Consider the following 19,983-nt stretch of genomic DNA (forward strand, 5'->3'; position numbering starts at 1 on the left):
GCAGGGGCTGAGAGCTGAGGGTACTGGGGAGACGTGGGGGTGGGAGCAGATTTGGGTGCTACTGGAGTCAGACTGGGAGTGCAGGTGCCCCTGGCCATGGTGTCAGCTGTGGGCTGAGAGGGGTCCCAGTGCAGCTACTGGGCTGAGGGGGGTCCCAGTGCAGCTACTGGAGCGAGTGGGGATGGCCTCTGGCCTGGGCTGGGCTATCAGGCACTGCAGGGTCCCTCACCTGGTACCCTCACCTCTGCCAGCAGCTCCCAGCTCCTTGTCCAGCACAGTGAGATGGTTCTCTGCACCTTTCCATGTCTCTGCCAGGCCACCCTGGCCAGCATCTCCCTTGGGGGGATCGTCCGGCATGTCCTTCCTTGCAGACATTGCTGTGGGAAGGAACAGAAACAGCTTTAAGGTCCTTTCCTACCTGACCAATTCTAGGACTCGGTGCCTTCCAGCGACACTGGGATGCAGCAGCTCTGCCATTCTACAAGGGTTGGACCTGAGGTTGTGTAAAGGACTGATAAAAGGTAGGATCTGCTTTGCCTTTGCCTTGAGCATGGAGCTAAGAAGCCTTGCTGCAAAGGCCAGGCTGCTGCAGGAGCAGAGCTGCCTGCAAAAGCTACAGGAGGTATCCAGTAAGCTGTCAGAGGCGCCCAGTGAAGCTATTTTTATCAAGAAAAACGGTCTTTTGATAAAAAGTTGTGACAATCAAGTACATGGCAAGGACTTCCCCTCCCAAAGAAGGAATACCAGGCAGATCTTGCTTGGATACTGGAGAACCAGCCAATGGACTCAGGTACCAGATACCAGGCAAACGGTCGTGGGTTGAGGTGGCTGGGGTATTTTTTTGGTAGCGAGGGGGCTACATAGGGTGGCTTATGTTAGAAGCTGCTAGAAGTTTCCCCCCCAGTGAAGCCAATGATAGCTGGCTACAGGAGGGACTTCCTGCTGCTGGCCCAGGGAGAGCCAATAATAGCGCTTTTGTGATAACATATTTAAGAACAAGCTGGTTGTGCAGAAGAAATTGGAGCCAGGGAGATGCTGACTGAAGTCTCCATGTGGCTGGGGTGGCCTCCCCCACTACAGGCAGGGGAGGCAGACTCGGCCCGGGCGGCGCGGCACCTGGACCGGAGAGACAGAGCCATGGCCGAGGCCAGGGCGTGTGGCACCACAGCCCCCCGGGCCTGCCCTGCGAGCTGCCCGTGCTGCTCTCGGCTGTGCCGGCCAAGCCGAGCAGCAGCCCCTGCAAAGGGGCAGCCGGGGCTGGGGCACATGGCCCTGTGGAGAGCGGCCCCACAGCTCCCCCGGGCCCTCCCCACGAGCAGCCTGTGCTGGAGCCTGTGCTGCCTGAGGAGCCGAGCCGGGTTGGGCCGAGGGGCATGAGGGCACCCCGCGGGCTGGGCCAGGGCTGCAGAGCGGCCCCGCCGGAGGGCACTGCCCCCCCCTTTTCCCCCAGCTGAACTGAGCCAGGACAGGCCGGGGCGGCCCTGCCGTGGTGCAGCCGAACCCATGCTGGAGCAGATGGATGCATGGAAGAAGGCCGTTACCCCCCGTGGAAGGCCCAGGAGACCAAGGAGACCTGTGGATCGTGGAGAGAGAAGTCCACGTAAGAGCAAGTTATTCCCAGGTAGGACTCATGGCCCTGTGGGGCATCCACATCAGTATAGCTCACCCCATGAAGGACCATCAGGGTGCAGAGGCCCCTCCCTGCACCCCATGGAGAAGTGACCCTTGAGACAGTAAAAATGGAAGAACTGCTGCCTGAGGGAGTGGACCCACTTTGGAGAGGTCTATTAAGGACTTATTCCTGTGGAAGGGACCCCACGGAGCAGGGGAAGGACTCAGAGCTTTGGCTCCCCTGTAACCCGTGGTGAAGATCGTGGTGAGGCAGGTGTTCCCCTGCAGCCCATGAAGGACCATCAGGGTGCAGAGACCCCCCCCCCTGCACCCCATGGAGGAGTTAACCATGAGACAGCACACTGGGGTGGGGCTGCTAGCTGAGGGACTTATGTTGGGAAACCCCCTTCTGAGTATCCCTGCATTGCTGAGGGGGGAGGAGAGAGAACATGGAAGGAAGGAGAGGGGGTGGGGGAAGTGTTTTGAAGACTGTTTTATTTCTCACTCTTTAGCTCTCATCCTCTTAGTAATAAATTTAGTATTATCCCCACGTTGAGTTTTGTTTTGCCTGTATGACTTCTCCCAGCTTTTAGAGATTTTATGGGGTGCCTAGAATCTGGCCAGGGTCAACCCACGACACAAACTTTGCTTGGATCCTGGTGAACCAAACAATGGGCACTCAGGGTCTGCCACTGTGAGGATATTTAAGGCAGTGCCCAGGGTGGCACAGGGGGACTGCTGTGGGACCTGCTGCCACTCTGTTACTTTGCCCACTGCTTTGCTCCTCGGAGGCTACAAGACCACCTACATTTTTTCCTACTTTTCTCTCTTCCCTCTTTGTTTCTGCTCTTTTTCTGTTCTAAAATAAAGTTGAATTAGCATTTTGGAATCCAGCATCTGGCCTCGTTTTGTGCCTTAATCTCACTTTGGGAATATTTGGAACCTGGTTCCTCTCAGATTTGTGGACGAAGGCTCACTGCCTCTCCACATCGGAGGAGGCTGGTTTGGAGAGTACCTTGGGAAACAGCCCTTCAAAACAAAGGGGTCCAGGAAGGGTGGACAGAACTCAAGAAGGAAATCTTGAAGGCACAGGAGCAGCCTGTCCCAATGTGCTGAAAGGTGAGCCGGCAGGGCTCACCTGGCTGGGTGGCCTGGCTGGGCAGGGAGCCAGGTGACTGGCCTGGCTGGGCAGGGAGTTTTTGCAGGAACTCAGGGGAAAAAAGAGGCTGTGTCACCTTTGGAAAAAGGGGCAGGCAATTCAGGTGGTGTTTAAGGATGTCCTTAGGTCATGCAGACAGGAAAGCAGACAGCCAAAAGCTCAGTTAGAACTAATCTGTCCGTTTCTATAAAGGATAAGAAAAGCTGTTTTCATAAATACATCAGCAGCAAAAGGAGGAGCAAGGGAAACCTCCATTCTTTATTGGATGCAGCGGGGAATGTAGTTACCAAAGCTCGAATCCCAGGACAGGATTTCCTCAGTGTTCCCACAGCCCCGGGTGTCATCAGCACTGGGATTCGCTGTCCTGGACACAGCGAATCCAAAGGGACACACAGGTGTCCCAAGACTGGCTCCTGTGCCAGCAGCACCAGGAGTGCAGCACCCAGACTTTGGGTGCCCTGGCAGGGGCAGACCCGTCCCCGAGGGTCTCCTGAAGGGCGCTGGGTCCCCCCGTTTTGGGAGGGGATGAGTGGAGGGATATGTGAGGAGCTTCCAGGGTGACCTGAGCCCATCCCCGAGGCATCAGGGCACCGAGCACTGAAGAGGGGACGGATGAGGCCGTGGCTGGGTAGATCAGGGTGGGCAGGCAGCCGTGGTGCCAACAGCAGGAACAGCTCGTTCCCTCTCCCCCGAGATTAAGTGATGGAATAGGAAATCCTCGTGTCGCCCGCCAGAGGGGGCCGAGTCCTTGTTTGATTGTTTTCTTTCCTAATCAGCTCCTAAAATAAAGCTTAACTAACAGAGTACTTTGCCCTGTAACTGCGAGGTCCAAACGGAGGGTGGGAGCAGTCCCGGGAGGGTGGGAGCAGCCCGGGAGGAAAGGGAAGGCAACCCAATAGGGTGTGAGGAGTCTCAGGAGGGTGGGAACAGCTCCGGGAGGGTGGGAGCAGTCGCAGGAGGGCGGGAGCAGCCCCGGTAAGGTGGAAGCAGCCCTGGAGGGTGGGAGAGCAGCCTCGGGAAGGTGGGAGCATTCCTGGGAAGGCGGGAGCAGCCCGGAAAGGCGGGAGTAGCCCTGTAGGGGGGAGTAGGCCGGGAGGGGACAGGGGACAACCCGGGAGGGTGGGAACAGCCCCAGGAAGGTGGGAGCAGCCCCGGACAGGTGAGAGCAGACCGCGCGGTGCCGGCACCCGGTGCGCTCCGAAACCTGTTGTCACTGACAGTGCCTTAATTTCTTTACACCTATCGCAGCAATCCGCTTCAGGGAAGCGGTGGAGCGGCTCAGAAAGGACGAGGCACGGTTTAAATACTTATCGCAGGGGGAAAACGCGCGGCCCTGGGCACGGGAAGAGGCCGCAGGGCTCTTGGGTTCTGCTCAAGGCTTTGCCAGCAGGCTGCGCCGCTCCCGGGACCGCTTCACCCTGTCCCTGCTGCCACCTCGGGTCATATGTCCTGCTCTGAAGTTCCTCAGCCCAGTTGTGGCTGCTCCCTGCCCTGCAAAGATGCTCCGAAGGCTGGAGCCCCTCTGCTCTGGATCCAGGCTGGGAGAGCTGGGGGTGTTCACCTGGAGAAGAGAAGGCTCCAAGGAGACCTTAGAGCCCCTTTCAGTGCCTAAAGGGGCTCCAGGAGAGCTGGAGAGGGACTTGAAAAAAGGGATGGAGGGATAGGACAAGGGGGAATGGCTTCCCACTGCCAGAGGGCAGGATTAGATGGGGTCCTAGGAAGGAATTCTTGGCTGGGAGGGTGGTGAGGCCCTGGTACAGGGCCAGAGAAGCTGTGGCTGCCCCTGGATCCCTGGATGTGTCCAAGCTGGATGGGGCTTGGAACAACCTGGGATAGTGGCAGGTGTCCCTGCCCATGGCAGGGGGTGGGACTAGAGGATCTTGAAGGTCCCTTCCAAGCCAAACCATTCTATAATTCTATGATTTTGGATGTCTGATGTCCCGGGGATTCTCACCTTGACTCACTGTCAGCTTTTCTTCCCATGGCTCGAGGAGCAAAACACAGTCCAAATCTTGGCAAACCGCCCCCAGTGCCACCTGAGCTCTCAACAGCCTGGACTTGCCCACCTACCAATATAGGCGATCCCAAGAAACCGGGATTTTTCCCATTTAACTGTATTTTGATGATGGGCCCAGGTTAGAAGAACCAGATGAACTCTCCAGAGAAACCTAAACCAAACCTGGCAGGGGCAAAGGGAGAGAAAAACACGGAGAGGTAGCTCCTGAGAGTTATTACATCCTTTCCTTGGGACTCCTCCATGAGGGAAGGGACAACTGAACCTTTGGAATCACAGGCAACTGTTGATGGGAACTGTTCGAAAGTCTAAAGCTGTGAACAGTGAAGCTGAGAGGGAGGATTTGGCGTTGTTAGTCTGCTGTGGTGGTGGTGGAGTATTTTGTTAAGAGGGCAGTGAGCTGGGATGTGAAGAACAAGGCTCTACCTACTGATTCCAGGGAAGCAGCATTTCCCACATTACCCTGTGATCTTAAAACAAGGGCACTGTGTTGTTGTCTGCTCTGTAGGAAGAGCCAGTTCCTAACCCGATGCCAGGGGCACATTCCCCTGGCAGCCAGAGGAAAGGTGGTATATCCAGACAGGTCCTTGTCAGGAGGCCCAGCGAGTTCAACCCCCTCCTCTGTCCCAGTCACTTGGGAAGGCCCAGACCCAGAGGCCTCACCAACATGCACTGGAATTCCCAGCAGAGCAGGTGACAGATCCCCATCCAGGAACACGCAGCCTTACCAGAGGCACAGATTCCGGGTCAAAGTACGCCATGAGGAAGCAACTGAAGACAAGCAGCAGGAGGCCAGAGAACGTTACCAAGTTTGGGGCCAGCCAGGTAGGGAAGATCTGTGGGGAAGCAGCAAAAGAGCAGAGGAACTCATTAAAGCATGGACAAAGGAGCATGTGCTGCTCCAGCCATGGGTACAACTGGCTGGGTGTCAGACAACACCCTCAGGAGGATCCAGAGCATCCCAAGCAACCGGAAGCCTTGGGCTGGGATGCAGGGATCTTTTGGCTGGGATACAGGGACTCAGGGCAGGCTGCAGGCAGCCCCTGGGGGTTAGGAGCACCACAAAGGAAGCAACTGAGGGTGTCACAGAGGTGGCTGACAGGGCTCACCTGGAGGATGGCATTCCAGAAGGGATGCATCACCATCATGTACAGGGATAGGGAGTTGCTGCCCACGGTGCTGTACTGGGAACCACAAAGGGAAACAAAACCAACAGTCAGGGCTCAGAAACAGTTGGGAAAAGCCAGAGATCCAGAATCATAGAATGTTAAGGGGTGGAAGGAACATTATGGATCATCTGGTCCCAACTCCTCCACCATGGGCAGGGACAACTCTCACTATCCCTCTTATCCAGCCTGGCCTTGAACAGTTGCAGAGCTGGGGCTCCCACAACTTGTTCCAGGGTTTCACCACCCTCACTGTAAAGAATTTCTTCCCAATCTTCAACCTAAATTTCCCCTCTTTCAATTTGTGTCCATTACTTCTTGTCCTGTCACAACAGTTCCATGAAGACAACAACCAGCTGAGTCTCGGCATTGCAACAACACTTGGGTCGAGGGTAGAGTCTCCCCAAAAATGGTGTCAACATCCCAAAAAGGATCCCCAGCTCCAGTAGCCAAAGACCCGCAGAGGCAGCTCCTGGGCACATCTCACACCTGCATCCCCTGCACACGGAGCAGCCCCGGGAGAAGAGCAGGTACATTGGCCACCACAACGGTTTTTGGAAGATGGGAAGAAACCCAAGGACATGCAGCCCCCTTTGCAGCCAACACTGCACCCCAGGGCCACACCACAGGCCTGGTGGCACTTGTCCAAGTGACAGTCCCATGTCCCCAAGCACCCACAGCAGTGGACTGTCCCACCAAGGACAGCTTGGGTTGCTCCTGCTGAGCAACCCTGGAGAGTCCAGGGACCTCCTCAGCTAAGCACCCAATTTACAAAGACTAGAACAAAATCTAAACACACTTGTTAACACAAAGCAAAAAAGAAAGAATATAGTTGCTTCCCACTAACACACATTTTAACTCACTAAGATAAGGAAATGCACACCTGAAAGCAAACCACAAACAATAAGTCAGTGATAAAGAACAATATAGGACAACAAAAAAAAAGAATATAAAGTAAGATATGTACCTGATAAGTTACAAGGTGTAGGGCAAGATAAAATTAGTATCTATAAAACAAAGTAGCAAAGTACAATTAGTAACCAAGGTATCTATGGGGTAAAGGTGAAAGACAGTAATCTATAAGGTATAAGGCAAGGTCCACGTAAAGAAAGCAGAGTAAATGGTTGCTCACCCCTCCAATGTCCGAAGGAGTGGAAGGAGACAGGGCAGCTCGTTAGTTACCCCTGCAGAGATGATGGAACTTCCTCTCCATTTTGCTCGTGTCCGATCTCTTTTTATACTTTTTTTTCTTAGGCAGCTTGAGTGACTCTAGTTAATAATAATTTTTGGGGGGATAGGCAGACGACATAGACCTAAGGGTCAGCTCCCTGTGTTCCCATAGGATGTTGCAAAGAAAGGCCACGCTATTTCCATAACACTCCATCCTTCATTAATCCTATCAGTCTGTTGTTGGGAAGTCTCCCCATTTTATTGAAGGCTTTCAGGAGGCCATTGGGGTCTCTTTGTCCCTTTTTGTGTAACCCGTTATCGTCTGACAATGGGTTTCTGGGAATGCCCCCTCCAGGTGCTGAGGTGTTTCCCATAACTGATCAGGACTGTCATCATGGCCTTAAATTGGACATAGGCAAGGAGAAGATGCTGATCCTTCATCAGGCAAATGTTTCCAACTGCTCTGCCCTACCTGGGTAAGAAAAAAAGAGAAGGGAGAGGTTTTACCCCTCATCCCACAGCTTCTACAACATTTCAGGTGCTCAGGGCATGTTTGTATTGGGGAAAATAAAAATACAAATGAACATCATTTCCTGTCAGAAAGTTAAACTTTGACATGCTTTGGCTCTGGAGAGCAGCATGAGCTGTTATCTGCTCTCCAAGCACAGATTACTCAGGCCGAAGTTCTCTTCCACAGATAACACTTTGGTAAGAATCCCAAGCAAATTCCATAGGCTATGGAACTCAGCTCACACCTTCAGTGCTGGGCAGGGCAGAACCTGCTGCCCACCCACCCTCTGTCCCCATGGTTGGAACACCCACCCCAGCTCCCCAGCACGGGTACCTGCTTGAGTCTAATCCCAACCACAAAATCCCAGACTGGTTTGGCCTGGAAGGGACCATAAAGCTCATCTCATCCCACCCCCTGCCATGGGCAGGGACACTTTCCGCTATCCCAGGTGCCTCCAAGCCCCATCCAACCTTGGGGCCAAGTGGCCTTGGACACTTCCAGGGATGGAGCAGCCACAGCTTCTCTGGGCAACCTGTGCCAGGGCCTCCCCACCCTCCCAGGGAAGAATCCACTGAAGTCTCGCTCTCCAGTACAGCAGCTCCAGGCAGGACACAGAGGAATGAAGCTCTGACAGTCCCACCACCTTCCTGAAGAGTCCTGACCTTATCCCAAGTTGTGTTGGTGCAGTGGAAATCACTTCCCTATGGATACACGACATGGAGAAACACTTGATACTGATGACAGGCTTTGGAGAGCAGCCTGCCAATTCCAGCTGCATCCAGGAGCTCTCTCTGCTTGGAAGCATTAAATCTCCATGAATATGGGTCACCACCACTTCCACTATGGTTGGAGGTGATCAGCTGCAGAAGGATGCACAGATGGTGGGCACAGGGGTGGAAATGATGACAATGCCCAACTCCTGCTGCTTTTCATGGAATCATAGAATCATTACAGTTGGAAAAGACCTCCCAGACCATCAAATCAACCTCTCATTGATCAACTTTTCACCTCGAACCAGGCAGCAGCTCCCCCAGTTTCACTTTCACATTTTGCTGCACTTAAACACCCGATTATCAGGAATACAGCAACCAACGCTCCACGGCCCTTCTGAAAGGGAGAGCCGGGGCCAGATAACGAGGGGAGCTGCGCTGGGCTTCTCCCAGCCCGGGAGCTCCGGACATGGAGGGAGACGGTAGGACCTGGGGGCTGAGCTGCGGGGCTGGGAGCCGGGATCAGCGCGGAGCGGGAACTTGTTGGTCTTCTACTTCCCATTCTGTGGTTTTTCCCATGGCTGGAGAGATGCCAGGGAAACCGAAGAGGGGTCTGAGGGCAGTGGACGGATGGTCTGTGCTCCGAGCGGGGCTGGAGGAAGCCGCCCGTGCTCACAGCCGCTTTGGGGCAGCTCGGGGGATCCGTGTGCGCTGCGGGAGCTGAGCTGGGAGGGTGGGAAAGAGGAGGGGTGGAGGGGGAGGGAGCGAGAGCGGGGAGAAGGAGTAGGATCTGGGGGGATTCAGGGGCAGAGTGGTGTGTGCAGAGGTGCAAAGCCCGGCGCAGAGCCGGCAGCGGGGCTGGCTGGGGACAGATCCCTTGCGGAGTCCCTTCCCTTTGCATCCCGTGCCCGGCTGGAAACGCTCCCCGCAGGCGGGGCCGATCCTGCCCGCCCCGGGCACCACCAGCCCCAGGCGGGTCCGGGGGGCTGCGCTGCCCTGAAGGCAGGAGCGGGGGGTGCTGGGGCCGTCCTGGGACTGGGGGGGCTGCCTGTGCCCCGCGCCGCTCCTGAGGGAGCAGGGCAGCTCTGGGGGGACGAGGGGCTCTCCTGGCACCTCCTGCTCTGGCCCCAGGCCTGGGGGGACACTTTGTCCTTTTCCTCGGCGTGGAGGGAGGGTGGGATTCACCTCTCTTACAGTCGAAACTTCACCGCCCAGAGCGCTCTGCTCCCTGCTGCAGCCCTTCAAAGGTACAAAGGCTTCCAGAGCCCATTTCCGTGGGGCAGAGCTGGGGAAAACACTCTCGGGAGGCTGTTCCCGAGAACGGGGTGCAGGCATTCCCATGGCAGGTTCTCCTGCCAACCCTGCTGCTTCCCTCCCTCGCTTTCAAGGAGGAAAGGGATCCCGAGCTGTCCCATAAACGTGCTCAGTGGTTCTCTGCACTAACACAGTTGCATGTGGCTTTTTCCCTGTTCCTGAAGCAATAGGAAGCCGTGCTGGGACTGCAAAGGGTGCCTGGGGGCTGGTTCAGGGTCTGGCTGGGCTGGAGTTCATGTTCTCCAGCGCAACCAGCGGCACCTGAGACTGAGCCAGTGCTGGCAGCACTGCAAGGGGAGAGAAGCTGGGAGGGGACAGAGCTGGGACAAGTGGCCTGAGGGGACAATATCCAGCAGTGGCCATGACCCAGCAGGTGCTTTCTTGAGCAGCTACCCTGCGCCCCGAGGCTCTGCTGCCCAGGCAGCAGCTGCACATGTGCCCCTGAGGGAAATTGATGACTAAAGTCCCTCCTTTGCTTTGCCAGCACACCCAGTTTACCTCTGCGGACTGAACTCCCCTGACCTGGCCCCAGCCGTTTTTCTTCCTACTGCTTTACCCTTTCTCTGTCCCATCCCACTGGCAGCAGTGCAGTAGCTGCTGGGGAGGGGTGCTCAGGGCCTGGTGGGATCCAACCCCAGTGCCATTTCTCCCTCTCCATCTCTCCTGGAGCCCGTTTAGGCACTGGAAGGGGCTCTAAGGTCTCCCTGGAGTCTTCTCTTCTCCAGGTGAACCGCCCCAGCTCTCCCAGCCTGGCTCCAGAGCAGAGCGGCTCCAGCCCTGGGAGCATCTCTGTGGCCTCCTCTGGACTCGCTCCAGCAGTTCCATGTCCTTGTGCTGTTGTTCCCCAGAGCTGGAGGCAGCTCTGCAGGTGGGGTCTCAACTGGATGGCGCAGAGGGGCAGAATCCCCCCTCCTGTGCTACCCATGCTGTGGGGCAGACAGGGTGTTTCTGGCTTGGGTCCAGCCTCTCACCCACCAGCACTCTGAAGTGCTTCTCCCCAGGGCTGCTCTCCAACCATTCTCTGCCCAGTCTGTCTTTGTGCCTCGGATTCCCAAGACCAGGTGCAGCCTTTTGCACTTGGACTCCTTGACATTCATGGGGTTTTGCACTGGCCCAACTCTCCATCCTGTTGAGGTCCTTCTTGTGGGATGTCCTGGTTCCAGCCAGGACAGGGTTAATTTTTGGGGTTCACAGAATCACAGAATATTCTGAGTTAGAAGGGACCCACAACAATCATCAAGTCCAACTCCTGGCCCTGCACAGGACCATCCCCAAGAGTCACATCATGTGCACAAGTGTATCATCCAAATGCTTCTTGAGCTCTGTCAGCCTTGGTGCTGTGACCACTGCCCTGTGGAGCCTATTCCAGTACGCAGCCACTCTCTGGGTAAAGAACCCTTTCGTCATATCCAACCTAAACCTGCCCTGACACAACTTCAGACATTCCCTGGGGTCCTGTCACTGGTCCCCACAGAGCAGAGCTCAGTGCCTGCTCCTCCTTTTCCCCTCCCAAGAAAATTGTAACTGCAGTGAGGTCTCCCCTCAGTCTCCTCTTCTCCAGCTGAACACACCAAGTGCCCTCAGTGTCCTCACTTGGCTTCCCCTCTAGGCCCTTCTGCCTCATCTGCTTGACTTCCCACATTTGAGAATTTCCTGCTCCTGCCCTTAGGAGGTGGTGCATAAAAAGTGACCAGCACTGATGGAGCCCAGCCCCTTCCAAAGCCTCTTCCCAGGGGCCGTCCCAAACTCTCTCCCTGAGCAGCCTGGTGTCTGTTCTCCTCAGAGAGCCTCTTAGAAGAGCCTGGGGCCTCTCACAACAAACCTTAGGGAAAGTCTCTTTTCTTCCCCCACAGCCACGGCTTCACATGAGGACACCCAAAAGGGGGATGGAAAAGCACAGCTCCTGGCAGAGGCATTTCAGAAGGAAGGACTGGAGGCTGGATACTGGCTCCCCAAACTGTCCCAGATCCTGGGAGTCCAGTGCACAGAAGCCCTGCAACATCTGCAATATGAAGACTACCTTAAGCTGGAGTGCCAAGTGCGGCACTCCTGGGAGAAAAAGGCGCTCCAGAAACTCCTGAAAATACCAGAGAAGAAAGCAACTTCTGAGGAGCTGCAGAAGCAGCACTTGGAGAGGACAAAGCAGAGACAAGAAGTGGCCAAGAAAGTCCTGAAGGAGCTGACAGAAACGCCCAAGAGCCGCAGCCAGAGCCAGGATGCTGTAAGGCAGAAAGCAGAGGCTCAATGGCAAGCCATGGAGATTCCCAAGGAGTTCCAGCCAGCGCCAAAGGATCCTTTGGTGGATGTGCTGGAGAGCAAATTGAAGCAGCTGGAGCAGCAGAAGTCATCAGTGGACAGGAGGGAGAACATCCCTGACACAGAGGTGCTCAGGCAGGCATCAGGGGGACTGGCCCTGCAGGGCATCTACAGAACCAGCAGGGCTGAAGATCTGCTGGCAAAGCGAGAGCAGCTCATCAGGGTTCCTGAGGGATTCCAGCTCGCCGGTCCAGAGCAAGGATCGGTGCTTGAGAGGAAGGAGTTCTCCTCCAATGCAGCAGAATCCTCTTTCACCAAGTCCATGGAACAGCTGGGCTTCACCATCAGTGCTTCTGCCAAAGCCGAGTTCTGGAGGGTTAATTTGGGCCTTGATGTAGATCACAGCAGCTCCTCACAGTCAGAGGACACCCACCAGTCCAAGTCTGAGCAGAGCTACTTTTGCATCACCAAGTTCCAGTACATCCCTCTGGCCTCCTGCTTCTTCCAAAGGCATCAGCTTCTCCTCTCGGATGCAGCCCTGCAAGAGTTGCAAGATGTGGAGCAGCTTTTGAGCTTCACTCGGGAAGAAGACAAGCCCAACCTGCTGGAGAGCTTCTTCCACAGGTTTGGGTCCCACGTCGACCAGGGTCCCCTCCACTTTGGAGGAATATTCTGGTGGAAGGCGTCTACAGAAGGATGCAGAGGCGAGCACCAGGAAGAGATGAAGCAACAAACATCTGAAGCCCTGAACAGCTTTGTCAGGGCCAGTCTCGGTGGCTTTGGGGCCAGTGGAGGAGGGACCTCAACTGTTTCCCAGTCCAGCTCAAAGGCCACTCTTGAGGGCAGAGCTGGAGAGAGCTCCCACACAGCAATTCAGCTCTACGTGGTCAACACAGGGGGCCCATCAGAGACAGATTCTCTTCCTCAGTGGAAGATGGGGCTTGTGTCCAATAAGTCAACGTGGTGCGTTATCGACCGTGGCTTCCAGCTGATCCCAGTGTGGGAGGTCATCCTGTGCAATCACAGCAGGGATTTTCAGTCTGTCTATGGAATGAGCAGCGCCCTCAGGGCTGCGTACAAAGCACTGACGAATCAGAGCGTTGACACCACTGTTAGAGAGGAACTGGCCAGTGCAGTGGAAGAGGCCAGAGATTTCATGGAGTTTGTGAAGACCTGGGAGGGGACAGTGGATGAAAGGAAACTGCTCATGCTGATGGATCTAAAAGAGGATCTGAATGCAAAAACCAAGAACCCCAGTGTCTGGATTGAGGTGTGCCTGTCGGACAAAGCCCTGCAGGAGGTCCTGGTGAACACTGTGAGGAGTTGCCAGGAGTCACCTCCAGAAAACTCCACCTCTATCAAGGCACTGTTGTGGAACCTCCTGGATCCTCATATCAATTCTGTCAAGAACTTCCCCAAGTCTTCCTTCATTATGCAATGGATCTTCCAGACTGAGCACAGGCTTCCCAAAACTCCCAAAGCCTTTGTGCTTGAACAGCTCATGGAGACACTGCAGGAAATGATGGAGCACATCCATGCTGTCACCTACACACCAGGAACCTCTGCTACTGCCATTCAGAAAGCAAAGATAGAAGCCACCTGGAGTACAATCCGTGCAATTCATTCCTCACTCCAGTCTCTCCAGGAAAGGGCTCAGAAGGACATGCAAGTGTTGGTGCTCTTAATTGCGACCAGCATGGGGTATCAGGTGGACAGCAGCACTTTTCAGCGCCTCCTTGGACATGAAGAAATTCAGTACATGGCAAAGGCAATGCAAGCGGCCCATAAGCAGTATGTGAATCTGAAGGAGCAAGATGCTGACAGAGCTGAGGCCTCCCTTCTGCTGACAGGTCTGACTGTGACCCCTGAAAGTCAAGAGCTGTCCCCAGAGCAGAAGAGGGAGCGTTTAGTTTTCATGGAAAGGCACATGAAAGGCTTATGGTCCTCAGGGATAAAGAATCTCCTCCAGAAGCACAGGGAATGCGAAGACTGGGAGATGCTGGAATGTGACTTGTACAAAACCATGTTAAGTGGCAGCAAATCCAAAGCAAATCAAGGCACTGCAAACCAAGAGTTCCTCCACTTGCTCAAGCGCCTTGGACTAGAAAGTCGCTATCCAAGAAAAATGGGGATGGGAGATTTCCACATCATCTGCAGGACATCTCTGCATGACAGCCAGCCCAGCAAGGACCAGGAACTGCCATTTCACTTCTTGCAGAAGCTCTCAACCGTGGATTATCGGGTGAGGTACCTGACTTGCAGGGAGGGGAGCAACCCAGAAACCACAGAACAAGAGCACGAAGCCTCAGACTCCTTTGAAAACGTTGTAAGTGATTTGGAGGAAGCAGCCCCTGAAGCTGCAAGCAGGGAGGGCCACGTGCACCCCATGGACCTCCAGATGGCAATTTTCCACTGTGCTGATGACTTCTTGAGACAGTCCATTGCAACCAAGCTGGCCTTCTGCCAACTGGCACTGCCTCTGCTGGTGCCCAAGCCGGGCACTGCCCAGATCGAGTTCCCACTCTGGGCCCTCAGCCAAATCAAAAGGAGCTGGAAGGAGGTGGAGAAGTCGGGACAGCAGCCTGGAATGAACAGAAAAAAAAGTTACAATAACAAACTCATTCATCAGGCAGAGACACCAATCGTGTCCTTCATCCGCATTGGCACCTCTGCCTCCTTTTCCAAGTCTCAGCTCCTCAATGCTCTGCTGAGCAAACAAAGACACGACACCTTTTTCCACCGCCATTGCCGAGGCAGCACCAGAGAGTGTTTGCTGATGGAAGGTGTTGTGGAGATTGCCTGGTACTGTCCCTGGGGAAGCCCTGATGACACCTTTGAGTGCTGTGTGGCTTTCTGTAACCTGCATGGGGACGCCAGGGATCACGAAGCACAGCTACAGTTCTTACAGGAGATCTCTGCTGTGAACGTGGTTCTTGTATCCAAGTCTGAGCACACGCACAACAGAGGAAAAAAACTTCTGCGTGACCTGTCGCAGTCACAAAGGCCTCTGGTTTGTCTTCTCACTGAACAAGAGAAGGTTGCAGCTGGACAATCCAGCAAAAACATAACAATAGGGATCAAGAACAGAAACGAAGCAGCAGTGTTGGACGAGCTGAGCAAAACAATCGGGAATCTCCTGGAAGGGTCCAACCCAAGTTTCAGCCTGGACGCCTGCCTGGACAAAGCTCGCCAGCACGGATTCTTAGTGGATGAAGATCGACCCGAGTGTGTGACAGCCAAAGCAAAGGCAAAGGAGCTGGTGACCCTTCTGAAGAAAGAGAAGCTGTCTGAGATCAAATCCAAGCTCCTGCCTCTTCAAGAAAAACTGCGGCACCAGCAGAGCCAAACTGATTCTGAGAAGGCAGCAATAAGAAGAAAGCAATTAGAGCAAGCTTTCCCCCTCAATCAGCTGATGAAGCCATTCCTTGGCTTTCTCCAGTCACAGCCAGTAGATACCAAGAAATACTTCCTGCAGTGGATGAAGGTCTTTATGGACGACCTGTCCTCTGGTCGCCTTGAAGAACTGAGGAGAGACCAACACAAGTTACGGTCTGAAATCCGCGCAAGAAAGAAAGAGCAGGAAAAAAGCAGTGAGTTAAATACCCTCTCTGAAGAAATCAAAGATTCATCCATTGGTCTTGAGCACCTTTTAAGAGAGGTAGGGCAGATTTATGAAGTTCAGGAAGTAATGAGTTCAAAGCATGAAAATGTTGTCAAACTGCCCCAAGTTGCAGCAGATCTGATGGTTTCAGGGTATCCTGTGGAGCTGATGAATGGAGATGCTTCTTACCTCCCCCTGCGCTGGGTGGGAGCAATCTTTGACAGCCTAATTGAGAGGCTGGGGGACAAACGAGTGTTTGTTCTCTCCGTGCTCGGCCTGCAGAGCACAGGGAAATCAGCCTTGCTGAATGCCATGTTTGGGCTGCAGTTCAATGTCAGCGCGGGGAGATGCACCCGGGGAGCGTTTATGCAGCTCCTTCCACTGGACGAGGAGCTGCAACAGGACATGGGCTTTGATTACATGCTGGTTGTTGACACAAAGGGGCTTTGTGTCCCAGTCGTGGGCCGTAAACAGTCCCCGAATCGTGACAACAAGCTTGCCACCTTTGTCATTGGCATCAGCAACATGACCCTGATCAACATCTTTGGGGAAAATCCCTCAGACATGCAGGATGTTCTTCAGATCACTGTGCAGGCTTTTCTGAGGATGAAGAAAGTACATCTTTCCCCAAGCTACCTCTTTGTCCACCAAAATGTTGGAGAACTTACTGCCAAGGAACAGAACCTGGGAGGACAAAGACTTTTTCAGGAGACGCTGGATGAAATGACAGTGGCAGCTGCCCAGCAGGAATTCTGTGACATCATCCACTTTGATGTGAACACCCACGTTCACTATTTAGCTCACCTGTGGGAAGGAAACCCCCCAATGGCACCACCCAACCCCACCTACAGCCACAACATCCAGCAATTAAAGAAAAAAATTCTCCAGGTTGCCAAGAAGGAGTCACAAGGCAGCATTTTGAGGCTCTCAAGCCTGAAAGTTCGTATTGGTGACCTCTGGAATGCTTTGCTGAATGAGAACTTTGTTTTCAGCTTCAAGAATTCACTAGAGATTGCTGTGTACAGGAAACTGGACACTGCCTTTAGTCAGTGGACCTGGAGGCTGAGGAGTCACATCTCAGAGGTACAAATGAGACTGGGCAACAGGATTCGGAATGGAGACTTGCAGCAAGTCAGCAGAGAACACCTGGAAGGGCTCGTGCAAGAGACAAGTGATGCCATCATGACAGACATGGTAAAGTTTTTCAGGGAAGTCAAAGACTGTGAGATGCTGGCCCAGTGGAAAAGCAGCACAGAGCTGAAGATGAAAGATCTGAAAGAGTCTCTTCTTCTTGAAACTCAAAAGAAATGTGAGAATCTCATTGAACTGCAGAAGAACCAGAGAAGACTCAATGTAAAGAAGTCAGAATATGAAGATGAGCTCCTGAGAAGGAGCAGGGAGTTGGCTCTGACTCTGAAAGGCAAGAGCCTCAGTGAGAGAGAACTGAGAGACAACTTTACTGCTGTCTGGGACAAGTGGATTGCTGAAGTCTCCCATGCTGCTCCCCCTCCGGAACAGGTGGATATTGATGCAGAAATAGAAGATGTCCTTCTGGAGCACTTTGAGGAGCCTGGTATTTCTGCACAGATCAGGTCATTTCCCAAACACAGAGAATTTTCTTTGGATTTGGAGAAACATGTCTTGAAGAAAACACATTCTCGTTCCGTGCAGAAGAACATTCACAATGCTGATGTGAAGAACTTGCAGGGCATCACAGACAACATCATAAAATGTGTGAGGGCAAACATTGATAAGAAGGAACAGAAGAAAATGCATTACAGTCGAAATTTTATTCATGAAATAATCAATGAAGTACAGAAAGGTGTGAACTCTGTCCCCAGCAATGCATCATGTACATTTACCAGAGACTACAGCCTAGAATTATCTCTCTACCTGTGCAGAATGGCAGGGGAAAAGTTTAAAGCCATGCACGAAGCGTTCTGGAAGGCAAATAACCCAGTCACCTACCTGAGCAGCAAGAGAGGAGATTTCTTCATATATTTCCAGATTTCCTGCCAAGGAGCCATTTCTGTCACAACTTTTGCTGGCTTCCTTCGTGAAAAAATTGCCCCATCTCTCCTCCACGCTGTCTATGAGAGGACAGCTGAAGCCATCGCTGGAGACATGCAGGGAAAATTTCCAGACTTCCAGGGGAACAGAGCCAATCTGGAGGTTTGTATCCTGAGATTCCTGGCACAAGAAGAAAATTTTGGGTATTTCAAGCAGTACCTTAAACACCCAGAAGTGTTTTTTCAGATGTACATTGAGAGACGTGTTGCGAGTTACTGTTTAGATGAGAACAGGAGGCTGGAGAAGTTTTTAGCTTCCTCCCTTGATCTTCTCTATGGAAACATCTTGTCAGCTGTTTCTTCATCAACTGAAAAGGTCAAAGATAGAAATGACAGAGAGGACAAAATCTCTCTCTGGCTGGATGAATTTTGTAGGGAACTGACAGAGGTGATGAACTTGCCCAGGAGTGACCTGAAGTGCATCGAGCATCAGGAGATCACAGACATTGAGTTATTGAAGAAAGCTATGACAGAAGAACTGGCTGCCCTGAAGGATGTGCTCAGGGGAAAATTTGCTGCTGCTGATCTGGACTGGTTTGAAAGGCAGCCTCACACCATCCTGGCAGAGCAGTTTTCGGGATGCTGGGCGCAGTGTCCCTTTTGTGGGGCTGTCTGCACAAACAGCATGCGGGGACACGATGGGGACCATCAGCTTGTCTTCCATAGACCAGAATTTTTGACAGGACGGAAGTGGCAAGGAACGGACCACCTGATCATTCAGATTTGTTCCAGCAACGTTACAAATGACCACAACTTGGATGGTCAGAAAATGTATCCCTACAAGACATACCGGGATGGAGGATCTTCTTATTCCAATCGGAAGATTCTTCCTGATTCATCCATGCAAGCGTACTGGAAATGGTTTGTGTGTCGTTTCAGAAGAGATCTAGAAACCTTGTACAATGGGAAATTTCAGGGCAAAGGAAAAATCCCTATGACCTGGCAGAGAATTACCAAGCAGGAAGCACTTGCTGAGCTGGACAAGTGTTATGCCACGCCGATGGGAAGGAAGAACCTCCATGGCTTTGCAGTTTAGAAGAACAGAGTGCAAGGCCATCCACAAAATGCTGTTTCAATGCTTATGCTCTCAAGCCACAGGAAGACAATGGTATGCAACTGCTGACAAATTTGGGTGAAATAAGGTGTGTTACTCCAGCCCTCACTCAGAAACTCCCTCACTTCCTGATCAACCATAATCCTCTTCCCTTCCTGCCATAAACATTTCCCTCTGCTTTGTCCTTGAGTAAAACAAAAACCCTCCCTGTGGTGATCAGTCCTATGGCCAAGGTGGAGCCCAAGTGCCAGAGGAAGATCAAAGGCAGCACTAGGAAGCACCAACTCGATGAGCTGCTTCAGTGCAACCCCTTGGAGGCTTTGACAATAAAGGAGCGGGTTTGGACTGATCTGGTCCCTGTGTCCTTTCTGTCCAGGGGTGACTTGAGCGCCTGTGCTGTGCACAGGGGCAGGTGACAGGGGGGTGGCCCTGGGCCAGGGTCTGGGGGAGGGGATGTGGCAGGAGAGGGTCTGCTCGGTTCAGGGGGTCTGGTCAAGGACCACCCTCACTGTCTGAAGGGACAGTAAACAGGGCAGGAAATAGGAAATAGTAAATAGGAAGCCACAAAGCAGGAGCTCCAGGAAAACCAATGTGAGTGGCAGGTGACAAGGGAGGCAGCAGTGGGACCCAAGCCTGGTGTGAGTCATGGACAGAGGGCTGAGAAGGTTTATACCAGCCAGGGTCTCTGATTGGGAGCTGCTCAGTTGGGAAACTGGAGGACAAAAGGGAATGAGCCCAAACTCTCCCCAGCCCCAGAGCTGAGAAAGCAGCCATGGAGCCAGGGACAGGAACCAAAGCTGGGCAGGGGGAACATGTGCTGCAGGGGCTGAGAGCTGAGGGTACTGGGGAGACGTGGGGGTGGGAGCAGATTTGGGTGCTACTGGAGTCAGACTGGGAGTGCAGGTGCCCCTGGCCATGGTGTCAGCTGTGGGCTGAGAGGGGTCCCAGTGCAGCTACTGGGCTGAGGGGGGTCCCAGTGCAGCTACTGGAGTGAGTGGGGGTGGCCTCTGGCCTGGGCTGGGCTATCAGGCACTGCAGGGTCCCTCACCTGGTACCCTCACCTCTGCCAGCAGCTCCCAGCTCCTTGTCCAGCACAGTGAGATGGTTCTCTGCACCTTTCCATGTCTCTGCCAGGCCACCCTGGCCAGCATCTCCCTTGGGGGGATCGTCCGGCATGTCCTTCCTTGCAGACATTGCTGTGGGAAGGAACAGAAACAGCTTTAAGGTCCTTTCCTACCTGACCAATTCTAGGACTCGGTGCCTTCCAGCGACACTGGGATGCAGCAGCTCTGCCGTTCTGCAAGGGTTGGACCTGAGGTTGGGTAAAGGACTGATAAAAGGTAGGATC

At 53.6% G+C, this 19,983-nt stretch overlaps 1 protein-coding gene across 1 annotated transcript; it reads left to right on the plus strand.

Annotated features, from left to right (window-relative positions):
- The first annotated feature begins 8,810 nt into the window (after positions 1–8,810).
- LOC113998901 (interferon-induced very large GTPase 1-like) lies at positions 8,811–18,914 on the plus strand. The gene is made up of 2 exons (XM_039381953.1): positions 8,811–8,823; positions 11,509–18,914. Exons 1-2 carry the CDS (start codon positions 8,811–8,813, stop codon positions 18,615–18,617), a joined length of 7,122 nt encoding a protein of 2,373 aa, XP_039237887.1. The 3' UTR covers positions 18,618–18,914.
- The last annotated feature ends 1,069 nt before the right edge of the window (positions 18,915–19,983 follow it).

The sequence above is a fragment of the Pipra filicauda genome, unplaced genomic scaffold (assembly GCF_003945595.2).
Source record: "Pipra filicauda isolate LSUMZ 115617 unplaced genomic scaffold, ASM394559v2 scaffold24_size8852520_pilon, whole genome shotgun sequence".
Lineage (NCBI taxonomy): Eukaryota > Metazoa > Chordata > Aves > Passeriformes > Pipridae > Pipra > Pipra filicauda.